Source organism: Telmatherina bonti (assembly GCF_933228915.1).
Source record: "Telmatherina bonti genome assembly, chromosome: 1".
Lineage (NCBI taxonomy): Eukaryota > Metazoa > Chordata > Actinopteri > Atheriniformes > Telmatherinidae > Telmatherina > Telmatherina bonti.
The window spans coordinates 1,881,381-1,908,199 of NC_136619.1; the positions used below are offsets into that span (position 1 = coordinate 1,881,381).

Here is a 26,819-nt window from a genome sequence, read left to right on the forward strand (position 1 = left end):
GCACAGTCCCAGTCCAGGTACTGTGACGCGCAGCACACCCCCATTCCAGGTGGTGGGACGCCCAGCACACCCCCATTCCAGGTACTGGGACGCCCAGCACACCCCCAGTCCAGGTACTGGGACGCCCAGCACACCCCCATTCCAGGTGGTGGGACGCCCAGCACACCCCCAGTCCAGGTACTGGGACGCCCAGCACACCCCCTGTCCAGGTGGTGGGACGCCCAGCACAGTCCCATTCCAGGTACTGGGACGCCCAGCACACCCCCAGTCCAGGTACTGGGACGCCCAGCAGACCCCCAGTCCAGGTGGTGGGACGCCCAGCACACCCCCATTCCAGGTGGTGGGACGCCCAGCACAGTCCCAGTCCAGTTACTGGGACGCCCAGCACACCCACAGTCCAGGTTGTGGGACGCCCAGCACACCCCCATTCCAGGTGGTGGGACGCCCAGCACAGTCCCAGTCCAGGTACTGGGACGCGCAGCACACCCCCATTCCAGGTGGTGGGACGCCCAGCACACCCCCATTCCAGGTGGTGGGACGCCCAGCACACCCCCAGTCCAGGTGGTGGGACGCCCAGCACACCCCCATTCCAGGTACTGTGACGCCCAGCACACCCCCATTCCAGGTACTGTGACGCCCAGCACACCCCCATTCCAGGTACTGGGACGCCCAGCACACCCCCAGTCCAGGTACTGGGACGCCCAGCACACCCCCATTCCAGGTGGTGGGACGCCCAGCACACCCCCAGTCCAGGTACTGGGACGCCCAGCACACCCCCTGTCCAGGTGGTGGGACGCCCAGCACAGTCCCATTCCAGGTACTGGGACGCCCAGCACACCCCCAGTCCAGGTACTGGGACGCCCAGCAGACCCCCTTTCCAGGTACTGGGACGCCCAGCACACCCCCATTTCAGGTGCTGGGACGCCCAGCACACCCCCATTTCAGGTACTGGGACGCCCAGCACACCCCCATTCCAGGTACTGGGACGCCCAGCACACCCCCATTCCAGGTGCTGGGACGCCCAGCACACCCCCATTCCAGGTGGTGGGACGCCCAGCACACCCCCATTCCAGGTACTGGGACGCCCAGCACACCCCCAGTCCAGGTGGTGGGACGCCCAGCACACCCCCATTCCAGGTACTGGGACGCCCAGCACACCCCCATTCCAGGTACTGGGACGCGCAGTACACCCCCATTCCAGGTGGTGGGACGCCCAGCACACCCCCATTCCAGGTGGTGGGACGCCCAGCACACCCCCAGTCCAGGTGGTGGGACGCCCAGCACACCCCCAGTCCAGGTGGTGGGACGCCCAGCACACCCCCATTCCAGGTACTGTGACGCCCAGCACACCCCCATTCCAGGTACTGTGACGCCCAGCACACCCCCATTCCAGGTACTGGGACGCCCAGCACACCCCCATTCCAGGTGGTGGGACCCCCAGCACAGTCCCAGTCCAGGTACTGGGACGCCCAGCACACCCCCATTCCAGGTGGTGGGACGCCCAGCACACCCCCATTCCAGGTACTGGGACGCCCAGCACACCCCCAGTCCAGGTACTGGGACGCCCAGCACACCCCCATTCCAGGTGGTGGGACGCCCAGCACACCCCCAGTCCAGGTACTGGGACGCCCAGCACACCCCCTGTCCAGGTGGTGGGACGCCCAGCACAGTCCCATTCCAGGTACTGGGACGCCCAGCACACCCCCAGTCCAGGTACTGGGACGCCCAGCAGACCCCCAGTCCAGGTGGTGGGACGCCCAGCACACCCCCATTCCAGGTGGTGGGACGCCCAGCACAGTCCCAGTCCAGGTACTGGGACGCCCAGCACACCCACAGTCCAGGTTGTGGGACGCCCAGCACACCCCCATTCCAGGTGGTGGGACGCCCAGCACACCCCCAGTCCAGGTACTGGGACGCCCAGCACACCCCCAGTCCAGGTACTGGGACGCCCAGCACACCCCCAGTCCAGGTGGTGGGACGCCCAGCACACCCCCAGTCCAGGTACTGGGACGCCCAGCACACCCCCATTCCAGGTGGTGGGACGCCCAGCACAGTCCCAGTCCAGGTACTGGGACGCCCAGCACACCCCCATTCCAGGTACTACGACGCCCAGCACACCCCCATTCCAGGTACTGGGACGCCCAGCACACCCCCTGTCCAGGTACTGGGACGCCCAGCACACCCCCAGTCCAGGTGGTGGGACGCCCAGCACACCCCCATTCCAGGTACTGGGACGCCCAGCACACCCCCATTCCAGGTACTGGGACGCCCAGCACACCCCCATTCCAGGTGGTGGGACGCCCAGCACACCCCCAGTCCAGGTGGTGGGACGCCCAGCACACCCCCATTCCAGGTACTGTGACGCCCAGCACACCCCCATTCCAGGTACTGTGACGCCCAGCACACCCCCATTCCAGGTACTGGGACGCCCAGCACACCCCCATTCCAGGTTGTGGGACGCCCAGCACAGTCCCAGTGCAGGTACTGGGACGCCCAGCACACCCCCATTCCAGGTGGTGGGACGCCCAGCACACCCCCATTCCAGGTGGTGGGACGCCCAGCACACCCCCAGTCCAGGTACTGGGACGCCCAGCACACCCCCTGTCCAGGTGGTGGGACGCCCAGCACAGTCCCATTCCAGGTACTGGGACGCCCAGCACACCCCCAGTCCAGGTACTGGTACGCCCAGCAGACCCCCAGTCCAGGTGGTGGGACGCCCAGCACACCCCCATTCCAGGTGGTGGGACGCCCAGCACAGTCCCATTCCAGGTACTGGGACGCCCAGCACACCCCCATTCCAGGTGGTGGGACGCCCAGCACACCCCCAGTCCAGGTGGTGGGACGCCCAGCACAGTCCCAGTCCAGGTACTGGGACGCCCAGCACACCCTCATTCCAGGTGGTGGGACGCCCAGCACACCCCCTGTCCAGGTACTGGGACGCCCAGCACACCCCCAGTCCAGGTACTGGGACGCCCAGCACACCCCCATTCCAGGTGGTGGGACGCCCAGCACACCCCCAGTCCAGGTACTGGGACGCCCAGCACACCCCCAGTCCAGGTACTGGGACGCGCAGCACACCCCCATTCCAGGTGGTGGGACGCCCAGCACACCCCCAGTCCAGGTACTGGGACGCCCAGCACACCCCCATTCCAGGTACTGGGACGCCCAGCACACCCCCATTCCAGGTACTGGGACGCCCAGCACACCCCCATTCCAGGTACTGGGACGCCCAGCACACCCCCAGTCCAGGTGGTGGGACGCCCAGCACACCCCCATTCCAGGTACTGGGACGCCCAGCACACCCCCATTCCAGGTGGTGGGACGCCCAGCACACCCCCAGTCCAGGTACTGGGACGCCCAGCACAGTCCCAGTCCAGGTACTGGGACGCCCAGCACAGTCCCAGTCCAGGTACTGGGACGCCCAGCACACCCCCAGTCCAGGTGGTGGGACGCCCAGCACACCCATTCCAGTCCCATTCCAGGTACTGGGACGCCCAGCACACCCCCAGTCCAGGTACTGGGACGCCCAGCACACCCCCAGTCCAGGTGGTGGGACGCCCAGCACACCCATTCCAGTCCCATTCCAGGTACTGGGACGCCCAGCACACCCCCAGTCCAGGTACTGGGACGCCCAGCACACCCCCAGTCCAGGTGGTGGGACGCCCAGCACAGTCCCAGTCCAGGTACTGGGACGCCCAGCACACCCCCATTCCAGCCAGCACACCCCCAGTCCAGGTGGTGGGACGCCCAGCACAGTCCCAGTCCAGGTACTGGGACGCCCAGCACACCCCCAGTCCAGGTACTGGGACGCCCAGCACACCCCCAGTCCAGGTACTGGAACGCCCAGCACACCCCCAGTCCAGGTACTGGGACGCCCAGCACACCCCCAGTCCAGGTGGTGGGACGCCCAGCACACCCCCATTCCAGGTGGTGGGACGCCCAGCACACCCCCAGTCCAGGTACTGGGACGCCCAGCACACCCCCAGTCCAGGTACTGGGACGCCCAGCACACCCCCATTCCAGGTACTGGGACGCCCAGCACACCTCCAGTCCAGGTACTGGGACGCCCAGCACACCCCCATTCCAGGTGGTGGGATGCCCAGCACACCCCCATTCCAGGTGGTGGGACGCCCAGCACACCCCCAGTCCAGGTACTGGGACGCCCAGCACACCCCCAGTCCAGGTACTGGGACGCCCAGCACACCCCCAGTCCAGGTGGTGGGACGCCCAGCACACCCCCATTCCAGGTGGTGGGACGCCCAGCACACCCCCAGTCCAGGTACTGGGACGCCCAGCACACCCCCAGTCCAGGTACTGGGACGCCCAGCACACCCCCATTCCAGGTACTGGGACGCCCAGCACACCTCCAGTCCAGGTACTGGCACGCCCAGCACACCCCCATTCCAGGCACTGGGACGCCCAGCACACCCCCTGTCCAGGTACTGGGACGCCCAGCACACCCCCAGTCCAGGTGGTGGGACGCCCAGCACAGTCCCAGTCCAGGTGGTGGGACGCCCAGCACACCCTCATTCCAGGTGGTGGGACGCCCAGCACACCCTCATTCCAGGTGGTGGGATGCCCAGCACACCCTCATTCCAGGTGGTGGGATGCCCAGCACACCCCCATTCCAGGTGGTGGGACGCCCAGCACACCCCCAGTCCAGGTACTGGGACGCCCAGCACACCCCCAGTCCAGGTACTGGGACGCGCAGCACACCCCCATTCCAGGTGGTGGGACGCCCAGCACACCCCCAGTCCAGGTACTGGGACGCCCAGCACACCCCCATTCCAGGTACTGGGACGCCCAGCACACCCCCATTCCAGGTGGTGGGACGCCCAGCACAGTCCCATTCCAGGTACTGGGACGCCCAGCACACCCCCAGTCCAGGTGGTGGGACGCCCAGCACAGTCCCAGTCCAGGTACTGGGACGCCCAGCACACCCCCATTCCAGGTGGTGGGACGCCCAGCACAGCGCCATTCCAGGTACTGGGACGCCCAGCACACCCCCAGTCCAGGTGGTGGGACGCCCAGCACAGTCCCAGTCCAGGTACTGGGACGCCCAGCACACCCCCATTCCAGGTACTGGGACGCCCAGCACACCCCCATTCCAGGTGGTGGGACGCCCAGCACAGCGCCATTCCAGGTACTGGGACGCCCAGCACACCCCCAGTCCAGGTACTGGGACGCCCAGCACACCCCCAGTCCAGGTACTGGGACGCCCAGCACAGTCCCATTCCAGGTACTGGGACGCCCAGCACACCCCCAGTCCAGGTACTGGGACGCCCAGCACACCCCCAGTCCAGGTGGTGGGACGCCCAGCACACCCCCAGTCCAGGTACTGGGACGCCCAGCACACCCCCAGTCCAGGTACTGGGACGCCCAGCACACCCCCATTCCAGGTACTGGGACGCCCAGCACACCCCCATTCCAGGTACTGGGACGCCCAGCACACCCCCATTCCAGGTACTGTGACGCCCAGCACACCCCCATTCCAGGTACTGTGACGCCCAGCACACCCCCATTCCAGGTACTGGGACGCCCAGCACACCCCCAGTCCAGGTACTGGGACGCCCAGCACACCCCCATTCCAGGTGGTGGGACGCCCAGCACACCCCCAGTCCAGGTACTGGGACGCCCAGCACACCCCCTGTCCAGGTGGTGGGACGCCCAGCACAGTCCCATTCCAGGTACTGGGACGCCCAGCACACCCCCAGTCCAGGTACTGGGACGCCCAGCAGACCCCCAGTCCAGGTGGTGGGACGCCCAGCACACCCCCATTCCAGGTGGTGGGACGCCCAGCACAGTCCCAGTCCAGTTACTGGGACGCCCAGCACACCCACAGTCCAGGTTGTGGGACGCCCAGCACACCCCCATTCCAGGTGGTGGGACGCCCAGCACACCCCCAGTCCAGGTACTGGGACGCCCAACACACCCCCAGTCCAGGTGGTGGGACGCCCAGCACACCCCCAGTCCAGGTGGTGGGACGCCCAGCACACCCCCAGTCCAGGTACTGGGACGCCCAGCACACCCCCATTCCAGGTGGTGGGACGCCCAGCACACCCCCATTCCAGGTACTGGGACGCCCAGCACACCCCCAGTCCAGGTACTGGGACGCCCAGCACACCCCCATTTCAGGTACTGGGACGCCCAGCACACCCCCTTTCCAGGTACTGGGACGCCCAGCACACCCCCTTTCCAGGTACTGGGACGCCCAGCACACCCCCATTTCAGGTACTGGGACGCCCAGCACACCCCCATTCCAGGTACTGGGACGCCCAGCACACCCCCATTCCAGGTACTGGGACGCCCAGCACACCCCCATTCCAGGTGCTGGGACGCCCAGCACACCCCCATTCCAGGTGGTGGGACGCCCAGCACAGTCCCATTCCAGGTACTGGGACGCCCAGCACACCCCCAGTCCAGGTGGTGGGACGCCCAGCACACCCCCATTCCAGGTACTGGGACGCCCAGCACACCCCCATTCCAGGTACTGGGACGCGCAGTACACCCCCATTCCAGGTGGTGGGACGCCCAGCACACCCCCATTCCAGGTGGTGGGACGCCCAGCACACCCCCAGTCCAGGTGGTGGGACGCCCAGCACACCCCCAGTCCAGGTGGTGGGACGCCCAGCACACCCCCATTCCAGGTACTGTGACGCCCAGCACACCCCCATTCCAGGTACTGTGACGCCCAGCACACCCCCATTCCAGGTACTGGGACGCCCAGCACACCCCCATTCCAGGTGGTGGGACCCCCAGCACAGTCCCAGTCCAGGTACTGGGACGCCCAGCACACCCCCATTCCAGGTGGTGGGACGCCCAGCACACCCCCATTCCAGGTACTGGGACGCCCAGCACACCCCCAGTCCAGGTACTGGGACGCCCAGCACACCCCCATTCCAGGTGGTGGGACGCCCAGCACACCCCCAGTCCAGGTACTGGGACGCCCAGCACACCCCCTGTCCAGGTGGTGGGACGCCCAGCACAGTCCCATTCCAGGTACTGGGACGCCCAGCACACCCCCAGTCCAGGTACTGGGACGCCCAGCAGACCCCCAGTCCAGGTGGTGGGACGCCCGGCACACCCCCATTCCAGGTGGTGGGACGCCCAGCACAGTCCCAGTCCAGGTACTGGGACGCCCAGCACACCCACAGTCCAGGTTGTGGGACGCCCAGCACACCCCCATTCCAGGTGGTGGGACGCCCAGCACACCCCCAGTCCAGGTACTGGGACGCCCAGCACACCCCCAGTCCAGGTACTGGGACGCCCAGCACACCCCCAGTCCAGGTGGTGGGACGCCCAGCACACCCCCAGTCCAGGTACTGGGACGCCCAGCACACCCCCATTCCAGGTGGTGGGACGCCCAGCACAGTCCCAGTCCAGGTACTGGGACGCCCAGCACACCCCAATTCCAGGTACTACGACGCCCAGCACACCCCCATTCCAGGTACTGGGACGCCCAGCACACCCCCTGTCCAGGTACTGGGACGCCCAGCACACCCCCAGTCCAGGTGGTGGGACGCCCAGCACACCCCCATTCCAGGTACTGGGACGCCCAGCACACCCCCATTCCAGGTACTGGGACGCCCAGCACACCCCCATTCCAGGTACTGGGACGCCCAGCACACCCCCATTCCAGGTGGTGCAACGCCCAGCACACCCCCATTCCAGGTGGTGGGACGCCCAGCACACCCCCATTCCAGGTACTGGGACGCCCAGCACACCCCCATTCCAGGTACTGGGACGCCCAGCACACCCCCAGTCCAGGTACTGGGACGCCCAGCACACCCCCAGTCCAGGTGGTGGGACGCCCAGCACACCCCCAGTCCAGGTACTGGGACGCCCAGCACACCCCCATTCCAGGTGGTGGGACGCCCAGCACAGTCCCAGTCCAGGTACTGGGACGCCCAGCACACCCCAATTCCAGGTACTACGACGCCCAGCACACCCCCATTCCAGGTACTGGGACGCCCAGCACACCCCCTGTCCAGGTACTGGGACGCCCAGCACACCCCCAGTCCAGGTGGTGGGACGCCCAGCACACCCCCATTCCAGGTACTGGGACGCCCAGCACACCCCCATTCCAGGTACTGGGACGCCCAGCACACCCCCATTCCAGGTACTGGGACGCCCAGCACACCCCCATTCCAGGTACTGGGACGCCCAGCACACCCCCATTCCAGGTGGTGCAACGCCCAGCACACCCCCATTCCAGGTGGTGGGACGCCCAGCACACCCCCATTCCAGGTACTGGGACGCCCAGCACACCCCCATTCCAGGTACTGGGACGCCCAGCACACCCCCATTCCAGGTACTGGGACGCCCAGCACACCCCCATTCCAGGTACTTTGACGCCCAGCACACCCCCATTCCAGGTACTGGGACGCCCAGCACACCCCCATTCCAGGTGGTGCAACGCCCAGCACACCCCCATTCCAGGTGGTGGGACGCCCAGCACACCCCCATTCCAGGTACTGGGACGCCCAGCACACCCCCATTCCAGGTACTGGGACGCGCAGCACACCCCCATTCCAGGTGGTGGGACGCCCAGCACACCCCCATTCCAGGTGGTGGGACGCCCAGCACACCCCCAGTCCAGGTGGTGGGACGCCCAGCACACCCCCATTCCAGGTACTGTGACGCCCAGCACACCCCCATTCCAGGTACTGTGACGCCCAGCACACCCCCATTCCAGGTACTGGGACGCCCAGCACACCCCCATTCCAGGTTGTGGGACGCCCAGCACAGTCCCAGTCCAGGTACTGGGACGCCCAGCACACCCCCATTCCAGGTGGTGGGACGCCCAGCACACCCCCATTCCAGGTGGTGGGACGCCCAGCACACCCCCAGTCCAGGTACTGGGACGCCCAGCACACCCCCTGTCCAGGTGGTGGGACGCCCAGCACACCCCCATTCCAGGTGGTGGGACGCCCAGCACAGTCCCATTCCAGGTACTGGGACGCCCAGCACACCCCCATTCCAGGTGGTGGGACGCCCAGCACACCCCCAGTCCAGGTGGTGGGACGCCCAGCACAGTCCCAGTCCAGGTACTGGGACGCGCAGCACACCCCCATTCCAGGTGGTGGGACGCCCAGCACACCCCCAGTCCAGGTACTGGGACGCCCAGCACACCCCCATTCCAGGTACTGGGACCCCCAGCACACCCCCATTCCAGGTACTGGGACGCCCAGCACACCCCCATTCCAGGTACTGGGACGCCCAGCACACCCCCATTCCAGGTACTGGGACGCCCAGCACACCCCCAGTCCAGGTGGTGGGACGCCCAGCACACCCCCATTCCAGGTACTGGGACGCCCAGCACACCCCCATTCCAGGTGGTGGGACGCCCAGCACACCCCCAGTCCAGGTACTGGGACGCCCAGCACAGTCCCAGTCCAGGTACTGGGACGCCCAGCACACCCCCAGTCCAGGTGGTGGGACGCCCAGCACACCCATTCCAGTCCCATTCCAGGTACTGGGACGCCCAGCACACCCCCAGTCCAGGTACTGGGACGCCCAGCACACCCCCAGTCCAGGTGGTGGGACGCCCAGCACAGTCCCAGTCCAGGTACTGGGACGCCCAGCACACCCCCATTCCAGCCAGCACACCCCCAGTCCAGGTGGTGGGACGCCCAGCACAGTCCCAGTCCAGGTACTGGGACGCCCAGCACACCCCCAGTCCAGGTACTGGGACGCCCAGCACACCCCCAGTCCAGGTACTGGAACGCCCAGCACACCCCCAGTCCAGGTACTGGGACGCCCAGCACACCCCCAGTCCAGGTGGTGGGACGCCCAGCACACCCCCATTCCAGGTGGTGGGACGCCCAGCACACCCCCAGTCCAGGTACTGGGACGCCCAGCACACCCCCAGTCCAGGTACTGGGACGCCCAGCACACCCCCATTCCAGGTACTGGGACGCCCAGCACACCTCCAGTCCAGGTACTGGGACGCCCAGCACACCCCCATTCCAGGTGGTGGGATGCCCAGCACACCCCCATTCCAGGTGGTGGGACGCCCAGCACACCCCCAGTCCAGGTACTGGGACGCCCAGCACACCCCCAGTCCAGGTACTGGAACGCCCAGCACACCCCCAGTCCAGGTGGTGGGACGCCCAGCACACCCCCATTCCAGGTGGTGGGACGCCCAGCACACCCCCAGTCCAGGTACTGGGACGCCCAGCACACCCCCAGTCCAGGTACTGGGACGCCCAGCACACCCCCATTCCAGGTACTGGGACGCCCAGCACACCTCCAGTCCAGGTACTGGGACGCCCAGCACACCCCCATTCCAGGCACTGGGACGCCCAGCACACCCCCTGTCCAGGTACTGGGACGCCCAGCACACCCCCAGTCCAGGTGGTGGGACGCCCAGCACAGTCCCAGTCCAGGTGGTGGGACGCCCAGCACACCCTCATTCCAGGTGGTGGGACGCCCAGCACACCCTCATTCCAGGTGGTGGGATGCCCAGCACACCCCCATTCCAGGTGGTGGGACGCCCAGCACACCCCCAGTCCAGGTACTGGGACGCCCAGCACACCCCCAGTCCAGGTACTGGGACGCCCAGCACACCCCCATTCCAGGTACTGGGACGCCCAGCACACCCCCATTCCAGGTGGTGGGACGCCCAGCACAGTCCCATTCCAGGTACTGGGACGCCCAGCACACCCCCATTCCAGGTGGTGCGACGCCCAGCACACCCCCATTCCAGGTGGTGGGACGCCCAGCACACCCCCATTCCAGGTGGTGGGACGCCCAGCACAGCGCCATTCCAGGTACTGGGACGCCCAGCACACCCCCAGTCCAGGTGGTGGGACGCCCAGCACAGTCCCAGTCCAGGTACTGGGACGCCCAGCACACCCCCAGTCCAGGTACTGGGACGCCCAGCACAGTCCCATTCCAGGTACTGGGACGCCCAGCACACCCCCATTCCAGGTACTGGGACGCCCAGCACACCCCCATTCCAGGCACTGGGACGCCCAGCACACCCCCAGTCCAGGCACTGGGACGCCCAGCACACCCCCATTCCAGGCACTGGGACGCCCAGCACACCCCCATTCCAGGTACTGGGACGCCCAGCACAGTCCCAGTCCAGGTACTGGGACGCCCAGCACACCCCCATTCCAGGTACTGGGACGCCCAGCACACCCCCATTCCAGGTACTGGGACGCCCAGCACACCCCCAGTCCAGGTGGTGGGACGCCCAGCACACCCCCATTCCAGGTACTGGGACGCCCAGCACACCCCCATTCCAGGTGGTGGGACGCCCAGCACAGTCCCAGTCCAGGTACTGGGACGCCCAGCACACCCCCATTCCAGGTACTGGGACGCCCAGCACACCCCCAGTCCGGGTACTGGGACGCCCAGCACACCCCCATTCCAGGTGGTGGGACGCCCAGCACAGTCCCAGTCCAGGTACTGGGACGCCCAGCACACCCCCATTCCAGGTACTGGGACGCCCAGCACACCCCCAGTCCAGGTGGTGGGACGCCCAGCACACCCCCATTCCAGGTACTGGGACGCCCAGCACACCCCCATTCCAGGTACTGGGACGCCCAGCACACCCCCAGTCCAGGTGGTGGGACGCCCAGCACACCCCCAGTCCAGGTGGTGGGACGCCCAGCACACCCTCATTCCAGGTGGTGGGACGCCCAGCACACCCCCAGTCCAGGTGGTGGGACGCCCAGCACACCCTCATTCCAGGTGGTGGGACGCCCAGCACACCCCCATTCCAGGTGGTGGGACGCCCAGCACACCCCCAGTCCAGGTACTGGGACGCCCAGCACACCCCCATTCCAGGTACTGGGACGCCCAGCACACCCCCATTCCAGGTACTGGGACGCCCAGCACACCCCCAGTCCAGGTACTGGGACGCCCAGCACACCCCCAGTCCAGGTGGTGGGACGCCCAGCACACCCCCATTCCAGGTACTGGGACGCCCAGCACACCCCCATTCCAGGTACTGGGACGCCCAGCACACCCCCATTCCAGGTCGTGGGACGCCCAGCACACCCCCATTCCAGGTGGTGGGACGCCCAGCACAGTCCCATTCCAGGTACTGGGACGCCCAGCACACCCCCATTCCAGGTACTGGGACGCCCAGCACACCCCCATTCCAGGTACTGGGACGCCCAGCACACCCCCAGTCCAGATGGTGGGACGCCCAGCACACCCCCAGTCCAGGTGGTGGGACGCCCAGCACACCCCCAGTCCAGGTGGTGGGACGCCCAGCACACCCCCAGTCCAGGTACTGCGACGCCCAGCACACCCCCATTCCAGGTACTGGGACGCCCAGCACACCCCCTGTCCAGGTACTGGGACGCCCAGCACACCCCCAGTCCAGGTGGTGGGACGCCCAGCACACCCCCAGTCCAGGTGGTGGGACGCCCAGCACACCCTCATTCCAGGTGGTGGGACGCCCAGCACACCCCCAGTCCAGGTGGTGGGACGCCCAGCACACCCTCATTCCAGGTGGTGGGACGCCCAGCACACCCCCATTCCCGGTGGTGGGACGCCCAGCACACCCCCAGTCCAGGTACTGGGACGCCCAGCACACCCCCAGTCCAGGTGGTGGGACGCCCAGCACACCCCCAGTCCAGGTACTGGGACGCCCAGCACACCCCCATTCCAGGTACTGGGACGCCCAGCACACCCCCATTCCAGGTACTGGGACGCCCAGCACACCCCCAGTCCAGGTACTGGGACGCCCAGCACACCCCCAGTCCAGGTGGTGGGACGCCCAGCACACCCCCATTCCAGGTACTGGGACGCCCAGCACACCCCCATTCCAGGTACTGGGACGCCCAGCACACCCCCATTCCAGGTCGTGGGACGCCCAGCACACCCCCATTCCAGGTGGTGGGACGCCCAGCACAGTCCCATTCCAGGTACTGGGACGCCCAGCACACCCCCATTCCAGGTACTGGGACGCCCAGCACACCCCCATTCCAGGTACTGGGACGCCCAGCACACCCCCAGTCCAGGTGGTGGGACGCCCAGCACAGTCCCAGTCCAGGTACTGGGACGCCCAGCACAGTCCCAGTCCAGGTGGTGGGACGCCCAGCACACCCCCATTCCAGGTGGTGGGACGCCCAGCACACCCCCAGTCCAGGTACTGGGACGCCCAGCACACCCCCATTCCAGGTACTGGGACGCCCAGCACACCCCCAGTCCAGGTACTGGGACGCCCAGCACACCCCCATTCCAGGTACTGGGACGCCCAGCACACCCCCATTCCAGGTCGTGGGACGCCCAGCACACCCCCATTCCAGGTGGTGGGACGCCCAGCACACCCCCATTCCAGGTACTGGGACGCCCAGCACACCCCCATTCCAGGTACTGGGACGCCCAGCACACCCCCATTCCAGGTACTGGGACGCCCAGCACACCCCCAGTCCAGGTACTGGGACGCCCAGCACAGTCCCAGTCCAGGTGGTGGGACGCCCAGCACAGTCCCAGTCCAGGTGGTGGGACGCCCAGCACACCCCCATTCCAGGTGGTGGGACGCCCAGCACACCCCCAGTCCAGGTACTGGGACGCCCAGCACACCCCCATTCCAGGTACTGGGACGCCCAGCACACCCCCAGTCCAGGTACTGGGACGCCCAGCACACCCCCTGTCCAGGTACTGGGACGCCCAGCACACCCCCAGTCCAGGTGGTGGGACGCCCAGCACAGTCCCAGTCCAGGTACTGGGACGCCCAGCACACCCCCAGTCCAGGTACTGGGACGCCCAGCACACCCCCATTCCAGGTACTGGGACGCCCAGCACACCCCCTGTCCAGGTACTGGGACGCCCAGCACACCCCCAGTCCAGGTGGTGGGACGCCCAGCACACCCCCAGTCCAGGTGGTGGGACGCCCAGCACACCCTCATTCCAGGTGGTGGGACGCCCAGCACACCCCCATTCCCGGTGGTGGGACGCCCAGCACACCCCCAGTCCAGGTACTGGGACGCCCAGCACACCCCCAGTCCAGGTGGTGGGACGCCCAGCACACCCCCAGTCCAGGTACTGGGACGCCCAGCACACCCCCATTCCAGGTACTGGGACGCCCAGCACACCCCCATTCCAGGTACTGGGACGCCCAGCACACCCCCAGTCCAGGTACTGGGACGCCCAGCACACCCCCAGTCCAGGTGGTGGGACGCCCAGCACACCCCCATTCCAGGTACTGGGACGCCCAGCACACCCCCATTCCAGGTACTGGGACGCCCAGCACACCCCCATTCCAGGTCGTGGGACGCCCAGCACACCCCCATTCCAGGTGGTGGGACGCCCAGCACAGTCCCATTCCAGGTACTGGGACGCCCAGCACACCCCCATTCCAGGTACTGGGACGCCCAGCACACCCCCATTCCAGGTACTGGGACGCCCAGCACACCCCCAGTCCAGGTGGTGGGACGCCCAGCACAGTCCCAGTCCAGGTACTGGGACGCCCAGCACAGTCCCAGTCCAGGTGGTGGGACGCCCAGCACACCCCCATTCCAGGTGGTGGGACGCCCAGCACACCCCCAGTCCAGGTACTGGGACGCCCAGCACACCCCCATTCCAGGTACTGGGACGCCCAGCACACCCCCAGTCCAGGTACTGGGACGCCCAGCACACCCCCATTCCAGGTACTGGGACGCCCAGCACACCCCCATTCCAGGTCGTGGGACGCCCAGCACACCCCCATTCCAGGTGGTGGGACGCCCAGCACACCCCCATTCCAGGTACTGGGACGCCCAGCACACCCCCATTCCAGGTACTGGGACGCCCAGCACACCCCCATTCCAGGTACTGGGACGCCCAGCACACCCCCAGTCCAGGTACTGGGACGCCCAGCACAGTCCCAGTCCAGGTGGTGGGACGCCCAGCACAGTCCCAGTCCAGGTGGTGGGACGCCCAGCACACCCCCATTCCAGGTGGTGGGACGCCCAGCACACCCCCAGTCCAGGTACTGGGACGCCCAGCACACCCCCATTCCAGGTACTGGGACGCCCAGCACACCCCCAGTCCAGGTACTGGGACGCCCAGCACACCCCCTGTCCAGGTACTGGGACGCCCAGCACACCCCCAGTCCAGGTGGTGGGACGCCCAGCACAGTCCCAGTCCAGGTACTGGGACGCCCAGCACACCCCCAGTCCAGGTACTGGGACGCCCAGCACACCCCCATTCCAGGTACTGGGACGCCCAGCACACCCCCTGTCCAGGTACTGGGACGCCCAGCACACCCCCAGTCCAGGTGGTGGGACGCCCAGCACACCCCCAGTCCAGGTGGTGGGACGCCCAGCACACCCTCATTCCAGGTGGTGGGACGCCCAGCACACCCCCATTCCCGGTGGTGGGACGCCCAGCACACCCCCAGTCCAGGTACTGGGACGCCCAGCACACCCCCAGTCCAGGTGGTGGGACGCCCAGCACACCCCCAGTCCAGGTACTGGGACGCCCAGCACACCCCCATTCCAGGTACTGGGACGCCCAGCACACCCCCATTCCAGGTACTGGGACGCCCAGCACACCCCCAGTCCAGGTACTGGGACGCCCAGCACACCCCCAGTCCAGGTGGTGGGACGCCCAGCACACCCCCATTCCAGGTACTGGGACGCCCAGCACACCCCCATTCCAGGTACTGGGACGCCCAGCACACCCCCATTCCAGGTCGTGGGACGCCCAGCACACCCCCATTCCAGGTGGTGGGACGCCCAGCACAGTCCCATTCCAGGTACTGGGACGCCCAGCACACCCCCATTCCAGGTACTGGGACGCCCAGCACACCCCCATTCCAGGTACTGGGACGCCCAGCACACCCCCAGTCCAGGTGGTGGGACGCCCAGCACAGTCCCAGTCCAGGTGGTGGGACGCCCAGCACACCCCCATTCCAGGTGGTGGGACGCCCAGCACACCCCCAGTCCAGGTACTGGGACGCCCAGCACACCCCCATTCCAGGTACTGGGACGCCCAGCACACCCCCAGTCCAGGTACTGGGACGCCCAGCACACCCCCATTCCAGGTACTGGGACGCCCAGCACACCCCCATTCCAGGTCGTGGGACGCCCAGCACACCCCCATTCCAGGTGGTGGGACGCCCAGCACACCCCCATTCCAGGTACTGGGACGCCCAGCACACCCCCATTCCAGGTACTGGGACGCCCAGCACACCCCCATTCCAGGTACTGGGACGCCCAGCACACCCCCAGTCCAGGTACTGGGACGCCCAGCACAGTCCCAGTCCAGGTGGTGGGACGCCCAGCACAGTCCCAGTCCAGGTGGTGGGACGCCCAGCACACCCCCATTCCAGGTGGTGGGACGCCCAGCACACCCCCAGTCCAGGTACTGGGACGCCCAGCACACCCCCATTCCAGGTACTGGGACGCCCAGCACACCCCCAGTCCAGGTACTGGGACGCCCAGCACACCCCCTGTCCAGGTACTGGGACGCCCAGCACACCCCCAGTCCAGGTGGTGGGACGCCCAGCACAGTCCCAGTCCAGGTACTGGGACGCCCAGCACACCCCCAGTCCAGGTACTGGGACGCCCAGCACACCCCCAGTCCAGGTACTGGGACGCCCAGCACACCCCCAGTCCAGGTGGTGGGACGCCCAGCACACCCCCATTCCAGGTATTGGGACGCCCAGCACACCCCCAGTCCAGGTGGTGGGACGCCCAGCACACCCCCATTCCAGGTGGTGGGACGCCCAGCACACCCCCTGTCCAGGTACTGGGACGCCCAGCACACCCCCATTCCAGGTACTGGGACGCCCAGCACACCCCCAGTCCAGGTGGTGGGACGCCCAGCACACCCCCAGTCCAGGTACTGGGACGCCCAGCACACCCCCATTCCAGGTGGTGGGACGCCCAGCACACCCCCAGTCCAGGTACTGGGACGCCCAGCACACCCCCAGTCCTGGTACTGGGACGCCCAGCACACCCCCATTCCAGGTACTGGGACGCCCAGCACACCCCCAGTCCAGGTGGTGGGACGCCCAGCACACCCCCATTCCAGGTACTGGGACGCCCAGCACACCCCCAGTCCAGGTACTGGGACGCCCAGCACACCCCCATTCCAGGTACTGGGACGCCCAGCACACCCCCATTCCAGGTGGTGGGACGCCCAGCACACCCCCTGTCCAGGTACTGGGACGCCCAGCACACCCCCATTCCAGGTACTGGGACGCCCAGCACACCCCCATTCCAGGTACTGGGACGCCCAGCACACCCCCAGTCCAGGTACTGGGACGCCCAGCACACCCCCATTCCAGGTACTGGGACGCCCAGCACACCCCCAGTCCAGGTGGTGGGACGCCCAGCAGCGGGATGGTGTGTTCTTGGTAAAGGACTGATCAGTTAATCAAACTTAAAGATGGAAATGCTTTAACTTTTGTATTATGTTGGAAATAATGACGGTACGTTTCGGGTCATGTGACCCACGCTGTAAATCTACTCGCATGAAGAAAATCTGGTTCAGCCAACAACATTTTTTTTCAGATTATGCCAACGTTTAGAAAAGAGACATTTAATACAATCTTTTAACTAGAACACCGTATTTAAGAACTATTTATGTTTTCTCTCTTCAGAAACACTTTTAACCCCGTTTCCTCGGATGTTCTCAGTTTCAACATGTCCTCCAGATGATGGACAGACTAACTGTGTTTTCTGCAGATGTAATTCTTCAAGGTCAGGCTTATTTATTTTACCGTTACAAACATGTAGCTTTCTTCTCTCTTTCTGCCGTACTTGGCAGGATTGTCGGGCACGTACTGTCGGAGAGGTCAGCGCCGCCTGAAAGAAATAACGGTGTGTTCAGACTAAACGCGCTTTGAGCGTCAAGAGCGGCAGGTTTCCATGTAAAGTCTGTGTGGAGGCGTGGCAAGGGGGCATCGAGGTTTCTCGCGGCGCGTTTTCAGCGTTGGCATTCCGCGCGTCAAAAGCCAGAGATGGGCAAAGCTGAACTTTGGCCGCTCGACGCGGGGCGTCAACCAATCAGAGCGATCAGCTCGCAGCTCCTGGAGGATTGAACCCAGACACGGGGCTGAGAAGCCATTACTCCGTGTAATATTTAGGATAACCATTCCTTGCTAAAATGCTGAATGTTACTGATTTGGCAACGTAGCAGGCATAGACTGTATATAAAGAGATGGAAGGAGCCACCGTGACGTCACCCGTAGGTTTCTGAAGAGCTGAATTGAAGCTCGGTGGGCGGTTCCTACCATCGCCATCTTGGCAGAGACATGCGTGTCGTCTCGCCTGGAAAATACAAATATGGGCAAAGAGGTGGAGCTGAGAAGGGGGCTGTGAGCGTCATGGTGGATGATTGACATCGAGCGAACTCTGAGCTTTCTGTAGCTAAGAGCTAACCGAGCTAACCCGGAGATAACAGGAGCTAACCAGCTAACGGAGGTAAGCGAGCTAAAGCTAAGTCACGTTGTTAACCGGCTAAAAACCGCGGTTGTTCTACGTTCTTCTGACTTGAAGCAGGAGATTGGGTACCTGTCAATCAAAAGGACACGCCCCTAAATATGCCGAACTTCGAGATTAAATTACTTTAAACGGCGAGTTCGAAAAAAATTCACTCCCCCCACAGTTGTCATGAAGGTAAAGCTGACGTATTAAACCTAACATGGATTTTTGTACCAGGCTGTAAACATGTTTATTTCTGCTGTAAACGTGTTTATTCCTGCTGTAAACGTGTTTATTACAGCTGTGAACGTGTTTATTTCTGCTGTAAACGTGTTTATTCCTGCTGTAAACGTGTTTATTCCTGCTGTAAACATGTTTATTTCTGCTCTAAACGTGTTTATTTCTGCTCTAAACATGTTTATTCCTGCTGTAAACATGTTTATTTCTGCTGTAAACATGTTTATTCCTGCTCTAAACGTGTTCATTTCTGCTCTAAACGTGTTTATTCCTGCTGTAAACATGTTTATTTCTGCTGTAAACATGTTTATTTCTGCTGTAAACGTGTTTATTTCTGCTCTAAACGTGTTTATTCCTGCTGTAAACATGTTTATTTCTGCTGTAAACATGTTTATTTCTGCTGTAAACGTGTTTATTTCTGCTCTAAACATGTTTATTTCTGCTCTAAACGTGTTTATTTCTGCTCTAAACATGTTTATTTCTGCTCTAAACGTGTTTATTTCTGCTCTAAACGTGTTTATTTCTGCTCTAAACATGTTTATTTCTGCTCTAAACGTGTTTATTTCTGCTCTAAACGTGTTTATTTCTGCTCTAAACATGTTTATTCCTGCTGTGAAGTTGGTCTTTTTAACATGGGAGTCTATGGGGATTTGTTCTGTTTTGCAGCCCCTAGTGGATGAAGGGGGAACTGCAGTTTTATACACTTCCTCATTTCCACATTCCACACTTCCACTTCCTTCTGTCCTCCTCTGCTCTGTAGGGTTCGAGTCAGATTTCTGTATTTCCTGTAAACCCACCGACAGCACTCATCGCTTTCTCTGACTTCTTCCAGCTGTTCAGGAACCCCAGGTATGTGTCATCCGAGCGCATTGCGGTCTTTCTCAGCATGGACGATGAGGTCTGCACTCAGGAGATCATCAAAGATGTGTTCAGATGTGGGAAAAGCTGCTTCATCCCCAGATACGAGCGCAGCAGCTCCCACATGGACATGTTGAAGCTCAGCAGCCTGCAGGACATGGAGACGCTGCCTCTGACGTCCTGGAACATACGGCAGCCTGCTGAGGATGACCACAGCCGAGAGGAAGCTCTGTCCTCAGGTCAGTAGGCGTTACGCACATCCTGGACTGAGCCGCTAGCATCAGCTGTCTGATGCTGATTTAATCTGTGTTGATTAATTAATTAATTGCAGATTAAGTGGAGGTTATAGACGGTAATAACTGAATGACACTCTGACCTCCAGGGGGCTTGGACCTGATCTTGGTGCCGGGTCTGGGCTTTGACCAGTCTGGGAGACGTCTGGGACGAGGGAAGGGATTCTATGATACGTACCTGGAGCGCTGCAGCAGACAGGATGGAGGGAAGCCTTACACCATCGCCTTGGCCTTCAGAGAGCAGATCTGCGAAGAAATCCCTGTGGACGCCCGCGACATGCTGGTGGATGAGGTCCTCTGTGAGGAACGCCAGGCACAAGCTACTGACAGCGAGTAACATCCTAGTTGCGGCTGCTCTTTAGCTCATGCATGGAGTCGCTGGTCTGTAGCGTCACAGTGATTTCCTACCCGGGACCAGTTCGCAGCAAATCCTGCAGAATGTTGATGATATTTTATCAATTAAAGTTATTCATGACTCTGGTTCAGTCATGTGTGTTGATTCAGACATTTACATCGTCAGAGTGATGCTAAAGGCGGCGCCGCCTGCCAACATGGGCCCGGCTGCAACAACTCCCTGCAACGAGTCACTGCAGCGACTTGCTGCAACGACTCACTGCAGCGACTCACTGCAACGACTCACTGCAGGGACTCACCGCAACGACTCACTGCAGGGACTCACCGCAACGACTCCCTGCAGTGACTCACCGCAACGACTCACTGCAGGGACTCACCGCAACGACTCACTGCAGGGACTCACCGCAACGACTCACTCCAACGACTCACTGCAACGACTCACTGCAGGGACTCACCGCAACGACTCCCTGCAGGGACTCACCGCAACGACTCACTCCAACGACTCACTGCAACGACTCACTGCAGGGACTCACCGCAACGACTCCCTGCAGGGACTCACCGCAACGACTCACTCCAACGACTCACTGCAACGATTCACTGCAACGACTCACTCCGACTCACCGCAACGACTCACTCCGACTCGCTGCAACGGCTCGCTGCAACGACTCGCAACGGCTCGCTGCAACGACTCGCCGCAACGACTCACTGCAGGGACTCACCGCAACGACTCACTGCAGGGACTCGCCGCAACGACTCACTGCAGGGACTCACCGCAACGACTCACTGCAGGGACTCACCGCAACGACTCCCTGCAGTGACTCACCGCCACGACTCACTGCAGCGATTCACCGCAACGACTCACTGGAACGACTCGCTGCAACGGCTCGCTGCAACGACTCGCTGCAACGGCTCGCTGCAACGACTCGCCGCAACGACTCGCTGCAGGGACTCGCCGCAACGACTCCTTGCAGGGACTCGCCGCAACGACTCACTACAGAGAGTCACCGCAACGACTCACTGCAGCGATTCACCGCAACGACTCACTGCAGCGATTCACCGCAACCACTCACTGCAACGACTCACCGCAACGACTCACCGCAACAACTCACTGCAACGACTCACTGCAGGGACTCGCCGCAACAACTCACTGCAGCGACTCGCCGCAACGACTCACTGCAGCGACTCACTGCAGCGACTCACTGCAGGGACTCACTGCAGGGACTCACCGCAACGACTCACTGCAGCGATTCACTGCAACGACTCACTGCAGCGACTCACTGCAGCGATTCACTGCAACGACTCACTGCAGCGACTCACTGCAACGATTCACTGCAACGACTCACCACAACGACTCACTCCGACTCACCGCAACGACTCACTCCGACTCTCCGCAACGACTCACTGCAACGACTCGCTGCAACGACTCGCCGCAACGACTCGCTGCAGGGACTCGCCGCAACGACTCCTTGCAGGGACTCGCCGCAACGACTCACTCCGACTCACCGCAACGACTCACTCCGACTCTCCGCAACGACTCACTGCAACGACTCGCTGCAACGGCTCGCTGCAACGACTCGCTGCAACGGCTCGCTGCAACGACTCGCCGCAACAACTCACTGCAGGGACTCACCGCAACGACTCACTGCAGGGACTCACCGCAACGACTCCCTGCAGTGACTCACCGCAACGACTCACTCCAACGACTCACTGCAACGATTCACTGCAGTGACTCACCGCAACGACTCACTCCGACTCACCGCAACGACTCACTCCGACTCGCTGCAACGGCTCGCTGCAACGACTCGCTGCAACGGCTCGCTGCAACGACTCGCTGCAACGACTCACTGCAGGGACTCACCGCAACGACTCACTGCAGGGACTCACCGCAACGACTCACTGCAACGACTCGCCGCAACGACTCACTGCAGGGACTCACCGCAACGACTCCCTGCAGTGACTCACCGCCACGACTCACTGCAGCGATTCACCGCAACGACTCACTGGAACGACTCGCTGCAACGACTCGCTGCAACGGCTCGCTGCAACGACTCGCCGCAACGACTCACTGCAGGGACTCACCGCAACGACTCCCTGCAGGGACTCGCCGCAACGACTCGCTACAGAGACTCACCGCAATGACTCACTGCAGCGATTCACCGCAACGACTCACTGCAGCGATTCACCGCAACGACTCACTGCAGCGATTCACCGCAACGACTCACTGCAGCGATTCACCGCAACGACTCACTGCAACGACTCACTGCAGCGATTCACTGCAACAACTCACTGCAGTGACTCACCGCAACGACTAACTGCAGCGATTCACTGCAACGACTCACTGCAACGACTCACCGCAACGACTCACCGCAACAACTCACTGCAACGACTCACTGCAGGGACTCACCGCAACAACTCACTGCAGGGACTCACTGCAGGGACTCACCGCAACGACTCACCGCAACAACTCACTGCAGGGACTCACCGCAACGACTCACTGCAACGACTCACCGCAGCGATTCGCCGCAACGACTCACTGCAGCGATTCGCCGCAACGACTCACTGCAGCGATTCGCCGCAACGACTCACTGCAGCGACTCACTGCAACGATTCACTGCAACGACTCACTCCGACTCACCGCAACGACTCACTCCGACTCGCTGCAACGACTCACTCCGACTCGCTGCAACGGCTCGCTGCAACGACTCGCAACGGCTCGCTGCAACGACTCGCCTCAACGACTCACTGCAGGGACTCACCGCAACGACTCACTGCAGGGACTCACCGCAACGACTCACTGCAACGACTCGCCACAACGACTCACTGCAGGGACTCACCGCAACGACTCCCTGCAGTGACTCACCGCCACGACTCACTGCAGCGATTCACCGCAACGACTCACTGGAACGACTCGCTGCAACGACTCGCTGCAACGGCTCGCTGCAACGACTCGCTGCAACGGCTCGCTGCAACGACTCGCCGCAACGACTCGCTGCAGGGACTCGCCGCAACGACTCCTTGCAGGGACTCGCCGCAACGACTCACTACAGAGAGTCACCGCAACGACTCACTGCAGCGATTCACCGCAACGACTCACTGCAGCGATTCACCGCAACAACTCACTGCAACGACTCACTGCAACGACTCACTGCAGGGACTCGCCGCAACAACTCACTGCAGCGACTCGCCGCAACGACTCACTGCAGCGACTCACTGCAGCGACTCACTGCAGCGACTCACTGCAGCGACTCACCGCAACGACTCGCTGCAACGACTCACTGCAGGGACTCACTGCAGGGACTCACCGCAACGACTCATCGCAACGACTCACCGCAACGACTCACTGCAGGGACTCACCGCAATGACTCACTGCAGCGATTCACTGCAACGACTCACTGCAGCGACTCACTGCAACGATTCACTGCAGGGACTCACTGCAGCGACTCACTGCAACGACTCACCGCAACGACTCACTGCAGGGACTCACCGCAATGACTCACCGCAGCGATTCACTGCAACGACTCACTGCAGCGACTCACTGCAACGAGTCACCACAACGACTCACTCCGACTCTCCGCAACGACTCACTGCAACGACTCACTGCAACGACTCGCTGCAACAGCTCGCTGCAACGACTCGCCGCAACGACTCACTGCAGGGACTCACCGCAACGACTCACTGCAGGGACTCACCGCAACGACTCCCTGCAGTGACTCACCGCAACGACTCACTGGAATGACTCGCCGCAACGACTCACTGCAGGGACTCACCGCAACGACTCCCTGCAGGGACTCACCGCAACGACTCACTCCAACGACTCACTGCAACGATTCACTGCAACGACTCACTCCGACTCACCGCAACGACTCACTCCGACTCGCTGCAACGACTCGCTGCAACGACTCGCCGCAACGACTCGCTGCAACGACTCGCCGCAACGACTCGCTGCAGGGACTCGCCGCAACGACTCCTTGCAGGGACTCGCCGCAACGACTCACTCCGACTCACCGCAACGACTCACTCCGACTCTCCGCAACGACTCACTGCAACGACTCGCTGCAACGGCTCGCTGCAACGACTCGCTGCAACGGCTCGCTGCAACGACTCGCCGCAACAACTCACTGCAGGGACTCACCGCAACGACTCACTGCAGGGACTCACCGCAACGACTCCCTGCAGTGACTCACCGTAACGACTCACTCCAACGACTCACTGCAACGATTCACTGCAGTGACTCACCGCAACGACTCACTCCGACTCACCGCAACGACTCACTCCGACTCGCTGCAACGGCTCGCTGCAACGACTCGCTGCAACGGCTCGCTGCAACGACTCGCTGCAACGGCTCGCTGCAACGACTCGCCGCAACGACTCACTGCAGGGACTCACCGCAACGACTCCCTGCAGGGACTCGCCGCAACGACTCACTACAGAGACTCACCGCAATGACTCACTGCAGCGATTCACCGCAACGACTCACTGCAGCGATTCACCGCAACGACTCACTGCAGCGATTCACCGCAACGACTCACTGCAGCGACTCACTGCAGCGATTGACTGCAACGACTCACTGCAGTGACTCACCGCAACGACTAACTGCAGCGATTCACTGCAACGACTCACTGCAACGACTCACCGCAACGACTCACCGCAACAACTCACTGCAACGACTCACTGCAACGACTCACTGCAGGGACTCACCGCAACGACTCACTGCAGCGACTCACTGCAACGATTCACTGCAACGACTCACCACAACGACTCACTCCGACTCACCGCAACGACTCACTCCGACTCTCCGCAACGACTCACTGCAACGACTCACCGCAACGACTCACCGCAACGACTCACCACAACGACTCACTCCGACTCACCGCAACGACTCACTCCGACTCTCCGCAACGACTCACTGCAACGACTCGCTGCAACGACTCACTGCAGGGACTCGCCGCAACAACTCACTGCAGCGACTCGCCGCAACGACTCACTGCAACGACTCACCGCAACGACTCGCCGCAACGACTCACTGCAGGGACTCACTGCAGGGACTCACTGCAGGGACTCACCGCAACGACTCGCCGCAACGACTCACTGCAGGGACTCACTGCAGCGACTCGCCGCAACGACTCACTGCAACGACTCACCGCAACGACTCGCCGCAACGACTCACTGCAGGGACTCACTGCAGGGACTCACTGCAGGGACTCACCGCAACGACTCACTGCAGCGACTCACTGCAACGATTCACTGCAACGACTCACCACAACGACTCACTCCGACTCACCGCAACGACTCACTCCGACTCTCCGCAACGACTCACTGCAACGACTCGCTGCAACGGCTCGCTGCAACGACTCGCTGCAACGACTCGCTGCAACGGCTCGCTGCAACGACTCGCTGCAACGACTCGCCGCAACGACTCACTGCAGGGACTCACCGCAACGACTCACTGCAGGGACTCGCCGCAACGACTCACTGCAACGACTCGCCGCAACGACTCACTGCAGGGACTCACCGCAACGACTCACTGCAGGGACTCACCGCCACGACTCACTGCAGCGATTCACCGCAACGACTCACTGGAACGACTCGCTGCAACGACTCACTGGAACGACTCGCTGCAACGACTCGCTGCAACGGCTCGCTGCAACGACTCGCTGCAATGACTCGCCGCAACGACTCGCTGCAACGACTCGCCGCAACGACTCGCTGCAGGGACTCGCCGCAACGACTCCTTGCAGGGACTCGCCGCAACGACTCACTCCGACTCACCGCAACGACTCACTCCGACTCTCCGCAACGACTCACTGCAACGACTCGCTGCAACGGCTCGCTGCAACGACTCGCTGCAACGGCTCGCTGCAACGACTCGCCGCAACAACTCACTGCAGGGACTCACCGCAACGACTCACTGCAGGGACTCACCGCAACGACTCCCTGCAGTGACTCACCGCAACGACTCACTCCAACGACTCACTGCAACGATTCACTGCAGTGACTCACCGCAACGACTCACTCCGACTCACCGCAACGACTCACTCCGACTCGCTGCAACGGCTCGCTGCAATGACTCGCTGCAACGGCTCGCTGCAACGACTCGCTGCAACGGCTCGCTGCAACGACTCGCTGCAACGGCTCGCTGCAACGGCTCGCTGCAACGACTCGCTGCAACGGCTCGCTGCAACGGCTCGCTGCAACGACTCGCTGCAACGGCTCGCTGCAACGACTCGCTGCAACGGCTCGCTGCAACGGCTCGCTGCAACGACTCGCTGCAACGCCTCGCTGCAACGGCTCGCTGCAACGACTCGCTGCAACGGCTCGCTGCAACGACTCGCTGCAACGGCTCGCTGCAACGACTCGCCGCAACAACTCACTGCAGGGACTCACCGCAACGACTCACTGCAGGGACTCACCGCAACGACTCCCTGCAGTGACTCACCGCAACGACTCACTCCAACGACTCACTGCAACGATTCACTGCAGTGACTCACCGCAACGACTCACTCCGACTCACCGCAACGACCCACTCCGACTCGCTGCAACGGCTCGCTGCAACGACTCGCTGCAACGGCTCGCTGCAACGACTCGCTGCAACGGCTCGCTGCAACGCCTCGCTGCAACGGCTCGCTGCAACGACTCGCCGCAACGACTCACTGCAGGGACTCACCGCAACGACTCACTGCAACGACTCACTGCAACGACTCGC

At 63.4% G+C, this 26,819-nt stretch overlaps 1 protein-coding gene across 2 annotated transcripts in view; it reads left to right on the forward strand.

Moving 5' to 3' along the window:
* mthfs (5,10-methenyltetrahydrofolate synthetase (5-formyltetrahydrofolate cyclo-ligase)) overlaps window positions 1-20,173 on the forward strand; it is a 34,136-nt gene extending 13,963 nt beyond the window's left edge. The window contains exons 1-3 of one of the 2 annotated variants that reach the window (XM_079238755.1): window positions 17,608-17,651; window positions 19,444-19,708; window positions 19,852-20,173. In XM_079238755.1, the coding sequence (XP_079094881.1) occupies window positions 19,498-19,708; window positions 19,852-20,099 (459 nt within the window). In that variant the 5' untranslated portion in view covers window positions 17,608-17,651; window positions 19,444-19,497 and the 3' untranslated portion in view covers window positions 20,100-20,173. Of the gene's footprint in view, window positions 1-17,607; window positions 17,652-19,443; window positions 19,709-19,851 lie in introns of those variants that run through there. The other variant, XM_079238754.1, reaches the window with a different exon arrangement.
* The last annotated feature ends 6,646 nt before the right edge of the window (window positions 20,174-26,819 follow it).